The sequence below is a fragment of the Mastigoproctus giganteus genome, chromosome 6 (genome assembly GCF_048544385.1).
Source record: "Mastigoproctus giganteus isolate SK-2022 chromosome 6, ASM4854438v1, whole genome shotgun sequence".
In the NCBI taxonomy this organism is placed as follows: Eukaryota; Metazoa; Arthropoda; class Arachnida; order Uropygi; family Thelyphonidae; genus Mastigoproctus; species Mastigoproctus giganteus.
In genome coordinates this window covers 235730124-235753872 of record NC_143580.1, presented here as the reverse complement: position 1 = coordinate 235753872, position 23749 = coordinate 235730124, and the positions used below count along the sequence as shown (strand labels likewise).

Here is a 23749-nt window from a genome sequence, read left to right as displayed (position 1 = left end):
TAAGGGGAAGTCTTGTCTGACCAGTTTGATTGGATACTACGATGTGGTCACAAATGAACTGGATGCAAAAAATAATTCTGATATCATATACTTGGATTTCAGGAAAGCTTTTGATACTGTTGCACATGGAAGACTGCTGTACAAATTGGAACAGTATGGCATTAAGGGCAAGTTGCTGCAATGGATAAAGGGTTGGTTGAGTGTGAGACAGCAGAGAGTAGTAATAAATGGACACTGCTCTACGTGGACTAATGTTATTATTGGTGTTCCCCAGGGTTCAGTGCTGTGTCCATTGTTGTTTTGTGTATTTATCAATGATATTGATGAAGGTATATCAGGCTTAATGTCCAAGTTTGAAGATGATACAAAGGTTGGCAGGGTTATTAATGATGTATGCTATTGCAAAGGATCTAGAAAATTTAGGCAGATGGGCTGAGAAGTGGCAGCTGAAGTTTAACATTGACAAATGCAAAGTACTGAATATGGGTAGCAGTAACCCAAGAGAAATGTACCAACTGTATGATATTACACTCAGGGAGGTGTAGAATGAAAAAGACCTGGGGGTGATTGTGCAATCAGATATGAAGTTCTCTGAGCAGTGTAGACAGGCTGCCAGAGCAGGTCATGGAGTTTTGTCAATGAAATATAGGAATTTTGCTAGACACAAGGAGGTGATTATCCTTTTGTATAAGGCAATTGTCTGGCCACACCTTGAGTACTGCATACAGATCTGGAGATCTCATTTTAGGAAGGATGTAGAGTTGCTAGAACGAGTACAGAGAAGGGCAACAAGATTGGTGAGGGGTACAAAGGGGTGTGCTTATGAGAAAGGCTTAAGTTCTGCAAATTGCAGCATCTGCAGTTTGCTGAACTGGCATTTTGGCATCTGCGGGGTGATCTAATTGAAGTATATAAGGTTTTGAATGGTTTGAGCAGGCTCAATGCTGAAGGGATACTTCCACTTGCTCAGACTAAGAAACTGAGGGGGCATAGATTCATATTGAGGAAAGTCAGTTGTAGAATAGATGTGTGGAAGTTTGCCTTTAGCCAGTGGGTAGTTGATTGCTGGAAGAGACTTCCATCGGGTTGTTGTGGAAGTTGATAGCTTAAATAAATTTAAAGCTGAACTAGACAAACATTTGGAGTGGCTGGATGGGCAAAATGGGAAGGGTTTTTTTTTTTTTTTTTTTTTGTTGGCTGATGCTGTATAAGCTTACTTTCTTGCATTATATGCCTCAACTAATGCTAATGCTGATATACAAGGTAGGATTTTATTTTGTAGCTTGTAACTTTTTAATCTGTTAATTTTAGAGTAAGTGGCATTTAGGTTGTGAAATCACAAATGTTTATTTTGTGCTGTTGATGATAAATAATTTCATATCATCATTTTTTTATGATGCAAGATGTGGGAGGTGCACTACAAGTCAACAAATAACTTTATCTGCAAACCAAATGTTTCTAATGTCAGGTTCTCACTCAAAGAGAACTAAATTCCATGGCAAACTGAACATGCCATTTTTTCACATTTGCGTTAGTGGCTGGCTAAGCTGAATTTTGTAAGGATATGCAGACAGATCACTTTGATAAATCTTCCTTATTGTGCTGTAAGACATCCGCACCCATTGCTGTGAAAGTTTACACAAACTCCTCTTTGGGCTTTGCAGCAAGATTTCCTGAGTTTCATCAACCCTCTCTTGGCATTCTTAATGACACTCAACCTACATGATCTTTCCCCAATTCTCTCAAATTGATTCACTAACCTCACCTCAATGTTGTCTGCTCTCTCAAATTTACCCACTAATTAATCCTCAACACCATTTGGTTTTTTTGGTCCACTATGCATGCTGCAGTTGGTATCTTCTTTTGAACAAACTGTAAATTTATTACAAAGAAAGTGCTAACAGCTATTTCTGGAAATTCAATTATTTCAGGAGCAGAAACAATTGAATTCTCACTTCTGTAGTATTCCTTAATAGTAAACATCTTTAAATATGTATTAACTCTTGATATTTACATTTTTTAATATTTTGTTTTGCTGTTTTGTCACATTGGTATGCTTCTTATTTCTTTTGATTGTTGAAATATGAAATAATATAGCAAACAAATCTAATACAGTTGTATAAAATTTCAGTAGTATTGCTGTGCTATATTTTTATTATAAACTTTTAATATGAATTTGGTGTTACAGATGATGAAATTAGGCAAGATGAAGGTTATAAAAATGTTTGTCTAGGAAATGTCATTCCTGCTAGTTACAAAGACACATCACCAAACTTTCTAAACAAGTCTGATCAGGTATTATGCACCAAAATTATTTTTACTAGAATTTATTTTTTGGATAGTAGAAATAATATGATATAAGAATATTAATGGCTGCACTGTTATTTCAGACAGCCATTTCATTCTTCATGTTGTTTGGTTCTTATAAATGAAGTTCTATATTTTCTCCCAGTATTTCCTAACAGGATATTAGAGGATAGGAGAAAGCTGATTCTGGATATATGTTAGTTGGATTGTTGATATGAAGAGAAAATCACCAATATGTTATTTGATGAACTGTAATCTTATTTATTTGGTTAGTTGAGGAACATTTCATGCAATGCTTATCCAAGAAAGAGCTCTGAACTGCATTAATGATTTAAATCCATAAATTAATTTTTATTTTGACTGAGAATAAAATACATTTTTCTGGCGTAAAATAGTTTTATTGTAACATTCATGTGAACCTTGAGATCCTCTTCAGTGGACATTAATTGCAGAAAAAGAGTTAAAATTAAATTACTGAAACTAAAATAATAAATAAAGACTGGGCTGATAAAGTAAGTCACCATCATACAGTGACCTTAAGTGGCATAAATTCTATAGTTTTGAGGTGAAAATAGGCCTTGTTGCCCAAGGATGTTCCATGGCCATCTGGTATCTACTTCCATTTGTGCTAAGAAGTTTATTGCAAATGTTAGGAGTTTCTGCAACTCCTACTTGCAATTGTTGCCCATGATGGTTTTTTAGTGTTTTTTTTTTTTTAAATTAAATGAAATCCCATACATGAAAGGTATTAGAACATATAGTATAATATAGGTTCTTATAAGTTCATATAAGTTAGCTCATATAATATAGTATAATACACTGGTGTGAAAAATTTAAGGACCAGTCAGGTTTTCACCTGTAGCTTCTCATAGGAGTGGCCTGGATATGGGAAAAGCATACCCAAGGAACCTTGTGAGGTACAGAAATGATGAAAGAAACAACACCAACACAACAACAGAAACAAAATGGTACAGAGGGACTTTATTCAAGTATGGCAACATAGCACTGGCTGCCATGATACAGATGCATCACTCACAAAGATTGGGGGGGTTGCCATATCTCAGTAGGAGATATGGCAACCCCTAATGTCGATGCAGGCTTTACATACTTAGAACAATGTTGATAAGTTCTTGTGGTAATATTGTCCATTCCTCTGTCAGCACCATCTTCAGCTGGTGAACATTTTCTGGTGGGTGTGGACGTGCCACTAGGTGTCTCTGGGGAGAGTTCCATATGTGTTCGATGGGATTTAGATCGGAGGAAATGGGCAGGCCAATCCATACAAAAAACGTCCTCACTTTCCAAAAGCATATCAACAGCTGCAGTGTGATGGAGTGTGGCGTTATCATCCATAAAACACGTTGTATCATCCACAATACAATTCATGTGGATATTGGTCTTGCTCTTCCTATGTTGTACTCAGTGGTTAACTGAGCTATGGTGTTGTATCACTGCTGTGTTACAAGACAAGACATGGATGCTCGGGGCCAATGGCATCTTGGAACAGACACACATTGGGAAGGATTACCTCAGTACAGTAGCATGCACCGGTTACAGTACCGCTTTCCAGTATCTAGAGTTGTGTACTTCTGTCCAAGATAATGCTTCCCCATACAAGAACACCTCGACCGCCACATCAATCCCTTTCAGTGATGTTTGCGGGTGATACTGTGTGCCAACCTCTCCCCAGATTAGCTGATGTCCAGAATTGCTGCTGAGACTGAATCTACTCTCATCATTAAAGAGTATCTTAAGTAAATATTTTGTGGTTGTAACCTTTAGAAATAGTGGTGGTCCTTATGTTTTGCACACCAGTGTGTAATATATATGTAGGTTGGAGGCTAAGAGGAAAAGGGTACTTGTTGTTGATATCAGACTTGTAATTTTCAGGAAATACATGGGAAGGAAGGTTGTCCCAGAAAGAGGAAATAGAAAGGATAAATGAGGAAGGGGAAAGAGTTGGTTCTGTGAGTTTGGAGTTTGAAACTGAATTGATGATGACTAGTTGTGGCACTGTTTTGACTGGCAAGTATCTAGAAAAGGCACACAGCAGAAACTGAACATCTGTGAGATAGAGAGTGGAATGACTTTGTAAGAGATGGATCTTTAATTAACATACCCTCTTTTGAATAGAGTACAGAAACCTAAATTGTAGTTTAAATTGATAGAATGTATAGAAACTGTGATTTGATGAATTTGCATTAGCAATGCCCCCTTCTGAATAGTTTGACCTTGTCTGCAAGGAAGAATGGGTTGGTGTCAAGGTATTTCTGACTTCAAACATGGATTGAAGTGTACGTCTATCCATTAACAGCCAGTATAGTTCTCCCATTTTGTGGTGTAATAAGTCTACTATGACTGGCTAAACAGTGGTCAAACAACCAGCCAAAGGTCACACATGGGAGAGTTGCATTTGTTCGACACCCATGATGAGCATCTGTTGTTGTTGTTGTTATTTGGTTTTTAGGAGCATTAGCAACTAAGGCCATATTGCTCCGGGATATGCGGTGGTCATTTCCTGACCTTTCCGCGTCCTTTGTATTTGGTGGTAATGGGCTCGAACCCCAGTCTAATCAAGAAGCCTGTGCTACGCACTGCTGCTCCTTCCCACCTGGCTACGGAGGCGCCATGAGCATCTGTGTCTTGTCTTGTAACACAGCAGTGATACAGCACCATAGCTCAGTTAACCACTGAGTACAACATAGGAAGAGCAAGACCAATATCCACATGAATTGTATGCCTGACATTAGCTCATATAAGCTGTGGCAGTCGGTGGCCATTATTGGTACCCATGTTTACTGTGAGATACAAGAAACTGTGCCTTTCACAGGCATGTTCAGTACCAATACTGGACCACCAACATGTAGAAATTTGTTGCCTGGCCTGATGAATCCTGTTTCCCACTCTATCATGTGCTGATGGTTATATCCACAATTGGAGAAAGCAACACGAGGCTATGACCAGTGTTGCCAACTCTTAATAATATTTCCCGCTAGCCGCATACTCAAAATCCGCTATTTTTAGCACTTGACCTGCCAAATTTTTTAAATTTTCATTTGTTTGTACTTGGTAGTGAATAAAAACAAACAAACAAATAGTATATATAAATAGTTATTTATTTTTCTGTTTTTAATATAAAATCAATATCTAAAAATCTAAATTAATTTCGAAATTCAATACCGCCTCATCATATGCTTCTTGTGTACCTATTTTGCGAAGCACTTCTTCAGGTAAAACATAATTTTTACAACACTTTTCAACTATTTTGAGCCCGTATCGTACTGATAAGATTGCATTAACCGTGCCAACACTCATTCTGTTGCGTGTTTTGTTTTTTACTAGATTTAAGTTGCTGAATATTCTTTCCACATCTGCATTGGATAATGGCAAAATTAAAATACCCAATGCAAATTCGCTAATTTCTTTAAATGGATTTTTACCGCTTGCATCTCGATATTTCGAAACTTCTGACCAAAACTTCATTGTAATGTTGATGTTTTCCCATTTAACGAGAGTAATGTTTATATACCGTTGCTCAATTTTTTCAATTTCTACTTCAGACAATTTTAAGTTTTTGTAATAAATTTAACAGAAAATTTTGCTTTAACATATTGTTAACTGAGATTAATGATATTTTTCTAATTCTTTTATGTTGTCCAGAAGAATTGTTGATACAAATCAATCAAGAAATTACGGCATCTCTCTCTTATTGCCATTTCATCTGTTGTTGTGATAAGTTTATTCATTATTAATTCATTTATTTTTCTTTCAAATTGGTATGGCTTAGGGTCTAAATAATTATTAATGTCCTCTTCTATCCTTTCAATATGTGTATTTGGTAAAAACATTTTATTGGCAATCATCGACAATAGCGTGTTTAAATCATGTAGTAATAATGTAGGATCGGCAGTATTTGATTCAAAAGATTTGTTTACTCTTTGTACTTCAGATAAGATAGGTTTTAAAAATAAAAGATACGCTAAATTACTTTCATCTTTAAACATTGAATAAAGAAGTTCTGCAGTATAACATTTGTCAGTCAAACGAGTTATTTCAAAATGGGCTTTTAATTCAATATACTGTTCTAAAATTCTTGTTATAGCAACTTCAATGGATAACCACCTTGTTTGACACGAATGAACTATCTTTTTCGGATCTGCACCATCGTTTATGGCACTGTATAAATATTTGAATTGATTTTGTCGGCTGGTGGATTTACTAAACCAATTATAAGTTTCAACTATCATGAATTCTAGACTTCTAGGGAATGTTTCGCGGGTTGCATGAGATACTGCTAATTGCAAAGAATGACATACACATTTAATTAATATCAAGTTCGGTACATCGGACTTCAAATGTGTATAAACGCTGTTATTAACTCCAATCATAACGCTAGCATTATCTGTCCCAATGCCCACAAGATTATTTAAAGTAAGTTTAAAATTTCCCAGCGTTATTTTAATTGAATTTGAAATATTTTCAGCGTTACACTTATCTAATTCTACAAGAGCTAAGAATGTAGAAACTCTTTTATCGAATTGCTCATCATAATACACAATTGCAATACCTAATAGTTTTGTTACACTAATATCGTTTGATTCATCTAGTAACAAACTATAGTTTGAAAAGCCATTGAGCACTGACTTCAATAAATCTTTCTGAAAGTGGGGGTGTAGGATATATTTTATAATGCCGCTGCATTTTGTTCGATGAATTTTTAAAGTTTTGGCTGTTTGATCTTGGAATGCATTCTTACATAATTCACCAAGGTGGTCTATTGCCAGTATTGACGAGTGAGCACAAACAAACAAACTTAACTTTGCTTCAGCTTCCGCTGTTTGTAAATTCTTGGTGGGAAAATTTAATTTAGATTGGTTGCCTGATCTATTGGGTGAAAATGGTTCTGCTGACTTAATAGGTTTGAAAATTTTTAAATGACTTTTAATGTCCGAAATTTTAGCAGTAAAATCAGACTTGCAATATTTACATCTTGCTCGAGTTGGATGTCCTGGAATCTCTACTAACCAGTCTTTGAATTGTGGAAAAGCTAACCATTCCTTCCGAAAATTTTGGGTATATTTCGTTTTGTTTTTGTCCGCCATCCCGTAAGGTAAGGTTTATGGCCAGTCCGCCTCTATCGATAGAGAAAAAAATATGAAATCATGAAACGCATTGAGCGAAATGAAAGACCATGTGATATTGCACGTGCTACAGACCTAAATGAGGCAACGCCGAGAATTACAAAGAATGCGGAGAAAATAAAAACAACTTTGATAGCAGGAACAACTAAAAGTGTAATTAAAATCCATTAGATTAAGACACAAAGAATTGGAAGAGATGGAACGGCTGTCATCTGTTTGGATAGAAAATAAAACAAAAAACAAGTTTGCTTACGATAGAAGCAAAAGCATTAGCAGTATTTTATTACGACCTTTACGTAATAAAAAAATACGTAATAATCGTAATAAAATACGTAAGTATTTTATTACGATTATTTATTGTGTTTGGTAATGTTCTGTTTACAAATGTGTGTTCAATCTTGGGTGGTCGGCACCTAACCCAATTTTTCCCATAGGGCCTGTTGTTTATATTGCACGAGGGTTTCTAGGAATACAACTATCGTGCTATACGAGGACTGACTATACTAAGATATTATTACACTGTGGTTATTAGAAATAATTATTACTTATTACTCTTATTACTTATTGCTCTGTGGTTATTAGAAACGTTGAAAGAGATGTCGGTAATTCGGATCGCATTTCTTGGAAGCCAAACAAATACGACGAAGAAAAATTATCCAATGCCATTCCTTCGCGGTTTCAAAAAAAGGCGTCATTAGAATTTTTCCACATTTTTAGATTTGATCCAACAATTTAAAGCTATGACCCAATGATCAGGTCGTTTGACCGCGAGCGTAACTACGTAAAATTGTTGGGGTTCTCCTCAGGGAAATCCAGAATAATATAAAACCGATTCTTCGCTTTATAAAAAAAAAAACTATGAAATATGATATCCCTACTATTTCAATTATGAATTATTTTTATTATTAATTAAATAATCAATTGAACAATTAATTTAATATTTCTTAAATGAATATTTCTTAATTTAAATGTTACATTGCCAAATTACATAAAATTGTAATTTGGATTGCCAAATTATATAAAATGCTAAACATTTATACTCTTCCCGCTAAAAAATCCGCTATCCGCTATTTCATATTTTTTTCCGCTAAACCTGAAGCAATTCCGCTAAATCTAGCGGGAAAACCGCTAAAATGGCAACACTGGCTATGACACCTGGATGCACTGTGGTATTGGTTGGCTGGAGGTGGTGTTATGGTTTGAGGACTTTTTGTGTCATGCCCTGGGTCCTCTGGTAACCATTAATGGAGCTTGATGGGAATGCCTAACATTGTCACAGACTAAGTACACCCCTTTGTGATGATAATATATCCAGACAACTCCAGTGTCTATTACCAAGACAGTATGCCATGCCACCAGGTCCAACAGGTTGCTAATTGGTTTCAGGAATATGACAATGAATGCTCTGTCTTCCTATGGCCACTCAACCCACCAGATCTTAATCCATTTGAGCTTGTTTGAGACCTTCTGAAAGAAGGACATTTGATGCTAGCCCCATCCACCTGACAATGGTTGGGCATTACTAGACACCATGCAACACTTTGTGGAGTTGATGCCAAGATACGTATGAATTGTTATTTATTGGATTTTTTTTTTAGGAGCATTAGCAACTAAGGCCATATTACTTCGGGATATGTGGTGGTCATTCCCTGACCTTTCCGCATCCTCTGTATTTGGTGGTGACGGGCTCGAACCCTGGTCTAATCAAGAAGCGTGTGCTACACACTGCTGCTCCTTCCCACCTGGCTACGGAGGTGCCGTACGAGTTGTATTATGGGCAAAAGGTGGTCCATAATATACCTACCTAATATGAGGTATTAGGTAGATGTTACTAATGCAAAGCTGACTGTGTGTGTGTGTGTGTGTGTGTGTGTGCGCGCGTGTGCGCGGACAGAAAGTAGTTTAGATGGGCAGAAGAACAAAACCTTGCACAACCTCCATGATGTTAGGGGCTCACATCTGGTGAGTATGGGCTTGGCCACACCCAGGGTCCTGGGTGTGGCCAAGCCCATACTTGAGCTGAATATCATCATCCTTCTCTTTCTTGGTGATTCCCTTCTACTCTCTCTCTCTCTCTCTCTCTCTCTCTCTCTCTCTCTCTCTCTCTCTCTCTCTCTCTCTCTCCCTCTCCAGGGTAATTCAGAATTTTTTTTTTTTTTTTTTTTTGGTTGGTGCAGTATAAGCCTCAGGCTTCCTTGCACCATATGGCTAATAATAATAATAATGTTGGATGTGGGAATATCCAACTATCTTTTACCGATATGGTTACACTGATTCTGGTTTCTGATGCTGTTACCAGTATACCATTGTTCATGGCTCTTTTCACAGCAGAATTATATTCTTAGCCAGTTTGCTTGAGGGATTTGTATCCTTTTTTTCTGGTTCATTCTTGGACTGTTTCCTTAAATCATGCAGTCATTTTTATTTTGGAAGATAACATATCTAACAGCATTTGCCTACTTTTCCTTCATAACATTTACATGATATCATCAAGCCTCTTGACTGGTACTCACAATGCCTGTAATCCTGAATCACTGCATTGCTTCCATTCTGGTGTAGAGCTCTGTAATCAAAGCATGTTCTGGTAAGAAGAGAGACATTGTTTTCCTAATACTACAATATCCTCATCTGCACAAACTTATGCCTTCCATTCTGGTATATGTGTGAGTGAAGTGAGGTACGAAAAGAATTTGCAGCACAACTTTCCTTCAGTGGTGATTTTTGGAGCTAATTTTTATTTCATCTAATTCTTTTCCATCTTTGGAAGAACATCCTGGTCAATAACCGAAGAGAAACCCACCAACTGTGACCAACCAATTTTGGTTGCATTTTCTCCACTGGACCATGTTCCGGACAGTATTAAATGCTATAATTGTGGCCATCTACCATATTTAAGAAAAACTAAGTTACTTTAGAATGTTATAACATACCTAACAACAGTTATCTGCTTTTCCTCCATGCTGTTTACATGATGTTCCATTACAATTACCAACAAACACTGGTAATGGCATCTGGCTCACTGAGGTGGTTACATTATATTCTTCACATGAAATGAAGAAAAGCTACAATTGAATTATATCAGTGGTAATTTTATATGGCTTAATTTGATTAATTTAAACTTAAGATTTTGTTTTTTATTTATTAGAAAATTTTCAACTTCTTAGTAAGTTATAGACTCACTTTTCCATTAACTTAAAAATCAAAAGTGTGTGAACAGCATTGTTTTTCTACAATAGTTTCTTAATTGAAAATAAATTTGTGATTGAAATTTGAATGCTGGAATTAGATATATTGAGGAGGGCTGTTTTATTAACCAGTTAAGAAATAAGCTTTAAATGTAAATTAAGAAGAGTAACATTGATATCCTTGGTTTTATATTCTGGAACACAGCGATGGCCATGGCTGAGCTGGTCATTGTGACACTAAACGGTATGGTTAGTACTGTACTTGGATAGTTGGCTGATGGCTAGGTATTGATCTGTGTTCTGGCTTTCCTAACTACAGCCATGGTTTATTGCTTGTATATGCAAATTGATATCATTGCACTGGAAATTTTAGACTAATAATTGCCAACCTAATAGGTGCACTCTTAAATGGCAATTTATGTTTTTTTAAAACAAACTAAAAATTGAAATATTTCCCTTCAGTGATTTTTTTTTAATTATATTGATGCTAATTTCTGTAAGTCTCTAAGTCACAGTATACAGGGAGATATGCAGTTACAGTATGGTTGGTAATACTGTTTAGTTCACAAAACCAAAATTTCTTATTAATAATTGGATCCAAAAAATATTTTTTAAAATATTAAATTTTTTTTTTTTTAAATAATCATGGAATAATTATTTATTTTTTTAAAATTATTTTTTCTATTAAGAACAATTACACTATGCACCTCTTAACTTAAAAGATAAGGAAAGGCATTTAAACTTCTAAGTGTCCCTTGTGGCAAGTCTGTGGTTTCACCAGTGTACCTTTACACAGCCTAGCCTCCTAGAAAGACTGAGAGTTTGATATTTTCCTCTCAAATTATGCAGACAGCGACACATGTTTTGTATAAAATAATAAAGTGCTGAGTTATATTTTCTCTGATTTCAAAATTTGTACAGATACATTGAACAGAACAGCAGATACATGTTCATTTCAGTAAGCGAGCAGATCTTCTAATTCTATTGATTATTCTCTCATATACCGTATCTTCTAATATGAGTGGTTATATTAACTAGTATTAAGAGTTTGTGATGACTATGAACTAAAGACATAAATAATAACACAAAGCAATATTCCTTTTCTATTTTTCTCTGAGAAACATGTAATAAGATAGTTCTTTGTAAACATTTCAAATGTAATGCTTCCAAAGCATTCAGTGAGGGGAGTTCCAGAACTTTATCAATCTCTAACAGGGAGCTAAGTGATTTTGTAATAACTGAGAGAAAAGTGGAGGTGAAATTGTTGAAGTTAAACATTAAAAAGGCACCTGGGGTGGATGGATCTATCCAGTTATATTAAAGGAGGCAGCAAAGGAAGTAAGCAAACCTTTAGCCATAATTATGAGAGCTTCCTTGGACTCAGGGGAGGTCCCATAGACTGGAGGTGTGCAAATGCATCACAAATTCACAAAGGGGGTTCAAAAGGTGACACAAGTAACTACAGACCTGTTAGTTTAACTTGCTGCAGGGGAAATAATGGAATCACTGGTTAAAGAAGCACTGCAGGATCATCTAGACAAGACTGCAATAATAGTTAAGACACAGCATGGTTTGTTCAAGGGAAGTCTTGTCTGACCAATTTGATTGGATACTATGATGTGGTCACAAAGGAAATGAATGCCAAAAATAATTTTGATATCATATACTTGGATTTCAGAAAGTTTTAATACTGCTGCAGGAAGACTGCTGTACAAATTGGAGAGGTATGGCATTAAGGGTAAGTTGCCACAATGGATAAAGGGATGGTTGAGTGGGAGACAACAGAGAGTGGTAATCAATGGACACTGCTCTTATGGACAAATGTTATTAGTGGAGTTCCCCAGGGTTCGGTGTTGGGCCCATTGTTGTTTTGTATATTTATCAATGATATTGATGAAGGTATATCAGGTTTAGTGTTCAGGTTTGCAGATGATACAAAGGTTGGCAGGGTTGTTAACGACAGTAAAGACAGTATGGTACTCCAACTGGATCTAGATAAGTTGGGCAAATGGGCTGAGAAGTGGCAACTGAAGTTTAACATTGACAAATGCAAAGTACTGCATATGGGTAGCAATAACCGAAGAGAAACCTGCCAACTGTGTGGTACTACACTCAGGGAACTGAAAAGTGAAAAAGACCTGGGGGTAATTGTACAGTCAAATATGAGTTCGCTGAGCAGTGCAGATGGGCTGCTAGGGCAGGTCATGGAGTCTTGTCAATGATATATAGGAATTTTGCTAGCAGGGATAGGGGTGTATATGATTATCCCATTATACAAGGCAATGGTCAGGCCACACACATAGATTACTGTGTACAGGTCTGGAGGCCTCATTTGAGAAAGGATGTAGAGTTGCTAGAACGAGTACAAAGAAGGGCAACAAGATTGGTGAGAGGGAACAAAGGGGTGCTCTTACCAAGAAAGGCTTAAGTTCTTAAGAAGTGTATAAGGCCTTGAATGGGTTGAGCAAGCTCTGAATGCTGATGGGATTCTTCCTCTTGCTCAGATTAATAACCCGAGGGGGCACAGATTCAAATTGAGGAAAGACAGTTCTAGAATAGATGTGCAGAAATTTGCCTTTAGCCAGCAGATAGTTGACTGGTGGAACAGACTTCCATCTTTTGTTGTGGAAGTTAGCATTAGCATTAGTAGAGGCATTTGATGCAAGAAAGCAAGCTTATGCAGCATCAGCCAAAAAAAAAAAAAAAAAAACCCACTTCCACTTCACCCCTCTGTTCGTTCCAAATACCTGTCCAGCTGAGCCTTAAACTTATTTAGGCTATCAACCTCCACCACAAGGGATGGAAGTCTGTTCCACCAACCAACCACCCGCTGGCTAAAGGCAAATTTCCTCACGTCTATCCTACATCTGTCTTTCCTCAATTTGAATTTATGCCCTCTCAGGTGATTGTTCTGAGCTAGAGGAAGAATGCCATCAGCATTGAGCATGCTTAAACCATTCAAGGCTTTATACACCTCTATCAGATCACCTCGCTGGTGCCTAGTCTCCAGACACTGTAATTTGCAAAACTTAAGCCTTTCTTCGTAAGAGCACCCCTTTGTTCCATTCACTAATCTTGTTGCCCTTCTCTGTACTCGTTCCAGCAGCTCTACATCCTTCTTCAAATGAGGCCTCCAGACCTGTATACAGTACTCTGGCCTGACCATTGCCAAGTTGATAGCCTAAATAAATTTAAGGCTGAGCTGGACAGGCATTTGGAACAAATGGAGGGGTGAAATGGAAGGGAGGGTTTTTTTTTTTTTTTTTGGCTGATGCTACATAAGCTTGCTTTCTTGCATCGTATGCCTCTACTAATGCTAAAGTATAGTTAAAATACTTGCTGATTTTTCCATTCCTATTCCCTTGTAAATATTTTGCCCATAAGCGAAAAATAATTAAGTTTCTCCTACCTTAGTCTTGTAATTAATTGCAAACAAACTTCACATCCATCTAAGCAAAGATGAAGTTTCCCTGGATTCAATTATTAAAGTTTCTAAAGTTGGAGGTATTCTAAAATCGATTGGCAGCACTGTATAATGACATCACATTTAACTATGATTTTGCTTATTCTTTATTACAATCCAGCTTCATGTAAATGTGTAATAACAAATTTGTGCTGAAATACAATTACTTTTATCAGATCACTTTTCATAACATTTACATCTGACCATCCCTTTAACATAACTTGCCATTCCCCTTATTTCAAATTTTTCCAAACTCCCAACTACTCTCTCTTTCATTCTATAAGTGCCTCTGGTGATGAGCCACTCATTCATACACCATATTATTCATAACTTGCATGTGTGCACTGGCATGAGTACTCTGCATTGTTGTCATTGAAGTTTATCACTGAGTGAAAACATTTGTTTCCCTTCTGATAAAAGTTCAACAATCTAACTTAAAAACTATTAACAATGATTATGTAATTAATTAAGGCTATGTATTTTATCTTTATATAAACAAAAGCAATAAAGGCAACATTCTTAAAGCTGTTGCAAACAAATATTCTTTATCAGAAATCAGGTACAGTTCATTATTCAAATAAGGTCCTATTTTTCTCTCATCACATTGCCATGAAAGGAAGTTCTTTTCATAAATACATGAGCTAATAAGTAATGAAAATGTGATAAGTTTTTTCCAGTATACATAGAAACAAACACAAAAACATTATTTATGTTAGTTATATTCAAATAAAAAAACAAAACAAAACAACTATTCATTATTTATAAAACAAAGCAATCTCTATTTGCACCCATAAACAAAGTCATGCAAGCCTTGTTACATCAAGCAGATTGATTAACCAGATAAAATCAGCCTTGTTTCATAGCTGTTTGCACTATCCTTTCCAAGATGACCATCATAGTGAACATGTCACAAAGACTTCATTCAGATTATTCTTTAAAGTTAGAGAGCAGTAGGGGAAATAGTCAAAATTGCTAGATAGCTCAATGCAGCTTGCAGAGTCATAAATAAACCAATTCCAAAATGTACAAACTGTCTCTTAAAGATCTGTCCAGAGTAGCTATTTTTTACCTGAATGAAAGATGACGATTAGCTGGCCCTAGGTGTAAGAGCTAGATAATGGTCATAGCAACTAGGGCACAGAAACTTACTTTAGAACTTGCTGGATATACAGGATGGCTTTTATCCAGGTGTACCATTCATAAAAGGCCTTAAAGAGGTATGTCATGCACATAAAGAGGGTTCTTTATGTGCATGACATACCTGTGTTGTACCCTTGCCTCCTATAGACAAAAGAGCACAGCCATTTAAATTAATTCCAACAGTATGTCAACTATACTTAGGTGCAGTAGGTCATTGTGCTCCTCAATGATGAGTTCAGATACAGCCTTCAGTCAGATTATTGACCACTTTCATATGGAGGGAACAAGAAAGTGGGTTTCATCTTTGTGAACTTAACAGAAAAAAAACATATTTGCAGGTGGATGATTAATGGTGTGGGCTGGGATCACTATAAATGGCTATACAGATCTTTATATATTCTTGTAATGAATTTTAACAGCAGCCTTAAGGCATTGAGATGAGCTTCTTACAGTCACTCTTTTGTAGCAGCAATTGGTAAAAGACTTGCTCCAGACTTTTAATGGGTAAGAACACGTCCTCACAGATCTTCTAGTGAATGAATACTTTTAGCAGTAAATTATAGTCCATGTGCATTGGCCAGCCAGATGCTCAGACATTAATTCAATAGTATTAGTAAAGGCCAAAAGATACAATGAAATCAAGATTTTTCTGTATCAGCCCAAAAAAAAAAAAAAAAAAAAATGCCAGAATATGCCTCAGCTTACATCAATCCCTTTACAATACTTTATTAGCACTGGAGGTGTCAATTTCATTTCTTGTGTAGAGGTTGATACAAGCTCAGTGAGGATTCTGGGAAGGGGTCTGCCACTGGCAATGCTTCCTCTTCGGCTACAGCTTCCCAAACATGTTCTGGCAAAGAATTTATTTATTTTTTATATTTTGGCTGATACAACAAAACCTTTACTAATACTATTGGGTTAACGTGTGATCATCTGGTTAGCCATTCCATATGGGCTATACTTTTTCACTCATTCACTAGAAGCTGCGTGAGGGCATGCATTATCCATTATTACTACTGACTCCTCATGTTTTCAGCATGAGGAATCAATGGCATACCTGTATTATTATCCACAGAGATCACACACCTTGTTGGAGTGTTTCCATAGCTTATTGGCATGTCATTTTTAATGAACTCGTGAACTCATTTGAATAACTCTAATTTCAGATGGAGCTTTTCCAATCTTTGTTCATTATTAAGACATGATGAGTTTCAAATTAAATTGAGTTTCACCAACATTATTTCTTAATGTAATAAAATGTTTTATTTATGTATATTTTTGTTATTCTTTATCTTTCGTGCATAAGTGCAATGTTACTGTTTTGAATATAATATTATAGTATTATGTTATTAATATTGTTTTTTATATTACTGTGGAAATAGTTATGTAGTAAAAAACTACTTAAATCCGTTTATTGAATTTTAACTATAAAATTTTATAAATTCATATCATCATCATCATCATGAACTTGGTCCATCTTAGGTCTTTTAAGACCTGTTCCATTATAGCTCTTGGAGGTGGTCTTGATCTCGCCATCGTTGTCTTGGTCAACCAACATCTCTCTTGCCTGTAGGTTTGTAGTTAAAGGCTAATTTTGGGATCTGGTCTGGGTTCATTCTTTTTATGTGGCTGATCCATTTTTCCTGATACCGTTTTATGTCATTTACTATGTTATCTACTTTTAATTTCTCGTGGATATCTAAATTTATTTGGTGGTCTAGTCTTGTAAAGCCTAATAATGGTCTTAAAAATCTCATTTGTGCTGCTTCTAGTTTGTGTGCGTCATTCTTATTTATGACCCAAGTCTCACAGTAGAAGAGGGCTGGTTTTGAAGTAACGTTGTGCAGTTGTAATTTTGTTTCAGTTGTCATTTGTTTTCTGAAGTGGTGTTTAATCGTTCCATTCATTTTATTATATTTTTGTGGTTTAGTGTGGATGTCTTTCCCTTCATTTGATATTAAATTTCCCAAATAGATGAAATCAGATATTTATTCTATTATTTTATCATCAATAACAATTTTGACTCTTTGTATGTTTTTTTCCACATAATTCCATTTATTTTGTTTTTGAGGTGGAGATTTTCATCTCTTACTTTTTACCTATTTTATTAAGTTCATTTGCTGCTATCTGTAGTTCATCTTCGGATTTTGCAATTATAACTTGATCATTAGCATATAATATAGTTTGGATTTTATTCCTGTTGTTCAACTGTATTCTGTTGTTAATTGTTTGTTTCCATTCTTAAAGAATTTTATTGATGTAGATTTTAAATAAATTTGGTTATAGTGCACATCCTTTGATTCCTTTATTGGGTCTGATAGTTGGCCATTAGAATGTTTTATACAGACTTTTGAGTTTTTATATGGGCTTTGGATCGCTTTCCGGAGTTGGGTTGGGATATTTTCTTCACATAGAATCTGCCAAAGTTTTTCCCGGTTTACATTGTCATATGCTTTTTCATAATCAATAAACAGAAGAAATGTTGGTAGATTGAATTCTCTTCTTAAATTCATATCATAATATTAAATTTTCGTTTTTATTAACAATTAAATATTGCTAAAAATGTTGAGAAATTCATAAGAACATGCTTAATTTGTGTGCGGAAATACTCAATTCAAGAATTTATTATTTTTTCTTTCAGTTTTTTATTTGATAAATGATTACATATTCAACTATATCATGTGACTGTTTTTAGAATGCATGGACAGTTAAAACTAAAATGTAAATTCAAAAATCAGTTCTGAAGTATCTTTAAATTTTTAGGAACTTTTAAATAAACACAGAGTAGGAGCTTTCGAACTTCAGGTGGGACTGCATGAATTACTGGGTCATGGCAGCGGAAAATTATTTAGGAAGAACAAAGATGATTCATTTAACTTTGATACTGAAAAAGTATTGCACACTGAGACAAATGAAAAAGTAAGAAGGCAAAATATAAATATATTTTTTAATTTAATAAATAAGCCTTAGATTTTTTCTCTAATAGGAAGAAAGTTTCTTTTTCTTTACAATTCTGTTTGTATGATCTGTGTTTCTATTTCTAACATGATATAAAAACACATGAAATATGAATTTGAGGCACCACTGCTTATAGGCATGGCTGTCTCTACGATATGTAGACCTGGGGTGAGATAAGGAGATGTCACTCTACTTGCCATGCATAATAAAAAGGGGGGGGGGGGAAGTAGAAAGAAAGAAGAAATATGAACAATTAATTAATTAAAACTAGGATTTAATTTATATTAATTAAAAAAATTTTTTATGCCGCACAAAAGGAAAACTTGCAAACAGACTGTACATTACACATACATATAATGCATACAAATAGATTTTGATGTACAGTATTTGTGACTGAGTTTCATGTATGTGAATAAAGCGAAGAGAAAAATGAATCAGATGGAAACCTTGCATAATGGGTGGGAAAGTCTTAAATATTCCAGTTAATGTTGCTAATGAATTTATCTTCACAAACAAAATATCCTTCATATTGACAACAGGCTGTCTCAGCGAGGTTGAACAGTATGAAATCAGCATTCCTGAAATTACAGATTTTTTATTATAAAAAATTTTGAACCTAAAGGCAAGTAAAATTCCTGATGGCATATTAAAAAGATGGCAAGAGAGTGCATTGAACCATTTAGATCAATTATGATGTATAATCGGATTCTGGAAAGATTCCTTTGGATTGGAGAAGTGTGTATTGTCAGTACATAAAGTTCTTTCTATGACTATGGGAAAAAAAAGCGCTAAAAATTCTAAATAGTCTCGAAGACATACCCATATTTCTCTTTATAATAAACTGGGTAACTACAGACTCATCAATCTGACTTCAGTGATAGGGAAAATCATGGAGGTAGTGAGTAAGCATGCAATACAGTGGCATTTAGATAGAAGCGGGATTTTTAAGCATCCATGATTTTTCTTTAACAGTTTTGTAAAGGAAAAATCATGCTTAACCATCCTGCTATCTATTTTGACAGTCATTCATGAGGTGTATGTAGGAAATAATTTTGCTGTTGTTTATTGAATTTTAGCAAAGCATTTGACTCAGTCCCTCATGAGAGGTTACTATATAAACTGGAACATATTGGAATAACAAGTAAGAGTCTAAGAAGAATTGCAGGGCAGGAGGGTTGTGTTAAGAGTTGTGATTAATGGTCACTATTCAGACTGGCTAATATTGTAAGGAGGGTTGCCCCAAGAATTGGTACCAGGATCACTCTTTCAGATTTTCTTGAATGGCGTGAACAAAAGGATAGAGGGCATGACGTAAAATTTGCTGATTATGTTATTGTCAAGAGTGGATAACAATCAATGCCAAGCAATGCTCCTTCAGGATAACTTGGACAGGCATCAAGGATTATCAGAAAAGGGACAACTTTAAGGGCACAAAAGGTGATATAGTTGTACACGTTGGCACTAATGATATTAAGAATAGGAGACCGGCAGAATTACTTAACAAGTACAGGTCACTGTTGAACAAAAGCTGAGAATTATGGTTGAATTTGAAAGTGTCTGCAATTCTGCCCAGACACGATAGGAGGGAGTATATGATGAGAGCCTTGTCGATCAATTCGGCCCTGGAAAGATTGTGCAAGGCTCAAGGGGTAGAATTTTTTTCAGCCTGGACTGTACTTGTTAACAGGAGAGATTGCTTCTACAGGGATGGGATACACTTAAATAGAAAGGGTGCAAGAATATTTGCTGATGCTATCGAGGCAGTGTTAGGTGGGTCGGAAAACTGCTAGCTTGGGGGGGAGACAAAGACCAATAGATTGACAGTAGCCACTGGCAGAGGTGAAAGAGATTCTTGCACTGCTTCTATTAGAATGAGCAGAAGTCTGAAAAACAAGATGCATGATATTTCAGAGACTGCTGGGAGCCATTGCGGTACAAGTAAACACATGGGTTGTGTTAGGGTAGCTAAGAATAGAAACAGGTGCAGGTATACTTGCGTGTACACCAATGCTAGGAGTTTAGTAAATAAATTTGATGAATTTGAGGTATTGTTCAAAACATCAAAGGCAGATATTGTTGGGATATCAGAGACGTGGTGTCACACAGATATAAGGGATGCAGAACTGCAATTTGGGGAGTACAACGTCTACAGAAAGGATAGACAGGATAGGAAGGGGGGAGGGGTTATGCTATTAGTTAAGAAACACATAAAAACCAAGGAAGTGAAGCCAGTCGACATCGCTGGACAGTGCAGTGTTGAGTCAGTTTGGTGTGACATAAGCATTGGGAGATCAAAATTGAGAGTAGGAGTGTGCTATAGGCCTAATGACTCTGATGAGTATAATAAGAAACTGTACAGGGAAATAGAGTGGGCCAGTAAATCAGAGAGTCTTATAATGGGAGATTTTAATTTCCCAGATATTGACTGGAATTTGGGGGCTGGTCACTCACACACTAGCAGGGCTTTTGTGGATTTATTGGATGATTGTTTTCTACATCAGCATGTTCGGGAGGCAACTAGAGGGAGTAATACTCTTGATTTGATTATCAGCAGTGATTCTTCATGCATTAAGAATCTGCAGATAAATGAACCACTAGGTGGCAGTGATCACAGTGTGCTGAAGTGGGATTTACTCAAAGAGGTAACTACCATTAGGGGTAAAGGGAAGGGTTATTGCTTCCGTAAAGGCGACTACGATGGACTGAGACAGTATTTAAATTCTATGCAGTGGGACCAACTGATGATGTTACCAACAGCAAATTCAAAATGGGAAGCATTCAAAGAATTAATCTTGGAAGCTACTAGGCTTTACATACATACCAACTAATTTACATACCAACTAAGAAATATTGTTCAAGGTTTAGGCCAAAATGGATGTCAGATGAACTAATGAGGCATATGGCAGAGAAGAAAAATGCATGGGATACTTACAAATTAACACATGACACAGAAGCCTATGATAGATACAAGTTGATATGCAACCAAGTTACAAAGGAGGTTAGGCAGGCGAAGGCAGATTACGAGAAATCGTTGGCAAGGGATGCAAAGAAAAACAGCAAAGAGTTCTTTACTTATGTAAACTCTAGAATTAAGGGGATGAATCAGATTGGTCCACTTGATATTGATGGGTCAACTGTTGATGACCCTGCTCAGGTAACTGTTGATGACCCTGCTCAGGTAGCTAACAAACTAAATGAATATTTTGCATCGACATTCACACATGAGGAGTTATTCAGCGAGGGGAATGCCACAGGTGTATTCAACTCTAACAGTAAGCTACAGAATCTTGAAATAACTGGGAGTAAAGTGGAGGAGAAACTGTTGAAGATAAACACAAGAAAGGCACCCGGAGTGGATGGGATCTATCCAGTTATATTAAAGGAGGCAGCAAAGGAAGTAAGCAGACCCTTAGCCATAATTATGAGAGCTTCCTTGGACTCGGGGGAGGTACCCATAGACTGGAAATGTGCAAATGTGACCCCAATTCACAAAGGAGGATCAAAGGCTCACAAAATAATTATAGACCTGTGAGCTTAACTTCTGTTCCAGGAAAATTAATGGAGTCACTGGTTAAAGAAGCACTGCAGGATCATTTAGACAAGACTTCAGTTATAGCTCAGACACAGCATGGTTTTGTTAAGGGGAAGTCTTGCCTGACCAATTTGATTGGATATTATGATGCAGTCACAAAAGAACTGGATGCAGGGAATAGCTTTGATATTATATACTTGGATCTTAGAAAGGCTTTTGATACTGTTGCACATGGAAGACTGCTATGCAAATTGGAGCAGTGTGACATTGGAGGCAAATTGCTGCTATGGATAAAGGGGTGGTTGAGGGGGAGAAGACAGAAAGTGGTAATCAATGGACACTGCTCATCGTGGACTAATGTTATTAGTGGAGTCCCTCAGTGTTGGGTCCATTATTGTTTTCTGTATTTATAAATGATATTGATGATGGTATATCAAGCTTAATGTCCAAGTTTGCAGACGATACAAAGGTTGGCAGGGTTGTCAAGGACACTACTGACACTATGCTGCTGCAACAGGATCTGGAAAGGTTGAGCAGATGGGCTGAGAGGTGGCAAATGAAGTTTAACATTGACAAATGTAAAGTACTACACATGGGAAACAGCAACCCCAGAGCAACGTATCAACTCTGTGGTACTACACTAACAGTGGTAGAGAATGAAAGGGACTTGGGGGTGGTTGTGCAGGCAGATATGAAGTTCTCTGAGCAGTGCAGATGGGCTGCAAGAGTAGCTCATGGAGTATTGTCAATGATATACAGGAATTTTTCCAGCAGGGATAAGGAGGTGATTATTCCCTTGTATAAGGCAATGGTCAGGCCACATCTAGAGTACTGTATACAGGTCTGGAGGCCTCATTTCAAGAAGGATGTAGAGCTGCTGGAACGGGTACAGAGAAGGGCAACAAGATTAGTAAATGGAACAAAGGGTTGCTCTTACGAAGAAAGGCTTAAATTTTGCAAATTACAGTGTCTGGAGACTAGGCACCAGTGAGGTGATCTGATAGAGGTGTATAAAGCCTTGAATGGTTTGAGCATGCTCAATGCTGATGGGATTCTTCCTCTAGCTCAGAATAATCACCTGAGAGGGCATAAATTCAAATTGAGGAAAGACAGATGTAGGATAGACGTGTGGAAATTTGCCTTTAGCCAGCGGGTGGTTGGTTGGTGGAACAGACTTCCATCCCTTGTAGTGGAGGTTGATAGCCTAAATAAGTTTAAGGCTCAGCTGGACAGGTATTTTGAACGAACAGAGGGGTGAAGTGAAAGTGGGTTTTTTTTTTTTTTTTTGGCTGATGCTGCCATAAGCTTGCTTTCTTGCATCAAATGCCTCTACTAATGCTAATGTTTAATGCTGCAGAATGTGAGATCTTACACTTGGAGGTTAGAAACCTAACTTATACACCTTGAAGGAATGAATTAAAAATAGTAGTGGAAGAAAGGGATTTGGTGGGTAAAGTACTGGCAGATGCAGAATTCCCCATTCAAACAATTTTTATTGGTGATTTATGGAACAATTTCTTGTAGAGATAGGGTGGTCATAATTGTGCTGTATAATGCAGTTGAAAGGCCACACTTGGAATATTGTGTCCAAGTATGGAGATCACATCTGAAAAATGACACTGAAAGTCTTGAAAGGGCCAAACGGTGGACAACTTGGTGAGATATGCAAAAGGCATCCACATGAGGAAAGACTGAATATGTGGGATACAGAGCTTGGTAACTGAGTGGGGACCTCACTGAGGTCTAAAACTCTCTACGAGAGAAAAGTAAAATGAATGAAGGCCAAATTTTTACTGTATAAATGATTCCAGAACTGGGGGGCCATAAATTAAAGTTATGTGGGAGAAGATTTAGATTGGATAGTAATAACTTTTATTTTAAGTTACATTTGTGGATAGTTGAGTCTGACAGCTTTGGGATATTGTTAGTGGATAGGTGCCTATGCAAGGAATGATAATACATAGGTAGTTTTTATTTATTTATTTTATTTTTATTACTATTATTTATTTTTATTTTTTCTGTT

General features: G+C 36.4%; 1 protein-coding gene across 4 annotated transcripts in view; it reads left to right on the top strand.

Annotated features, from left to right (window-relative positions):
- DppIII (dipeptidyl peptidase 3) overlaps positions 1-23749 on the top strand; it is a 168574-nt gene that overhangs the window by 105584 nt on the left and 39241 nt on the right. For all 4 annotated transcript variants that reach the window (XM_090376785.1, XM_090376784.1, XM_090376786.1 and 1 more), the window contains 2 exons: positions 2189-2295; positions 18000-18155. In XM_090376785.1, coding sequence (XP_090232911.1) covers positions 2189-2295; positions 18000-18155 — 263 coding nt within the window. The remainder of the gene's footprint in view (positions 1-2188; positions 2296-17999; positions 18156-23749) is intronic.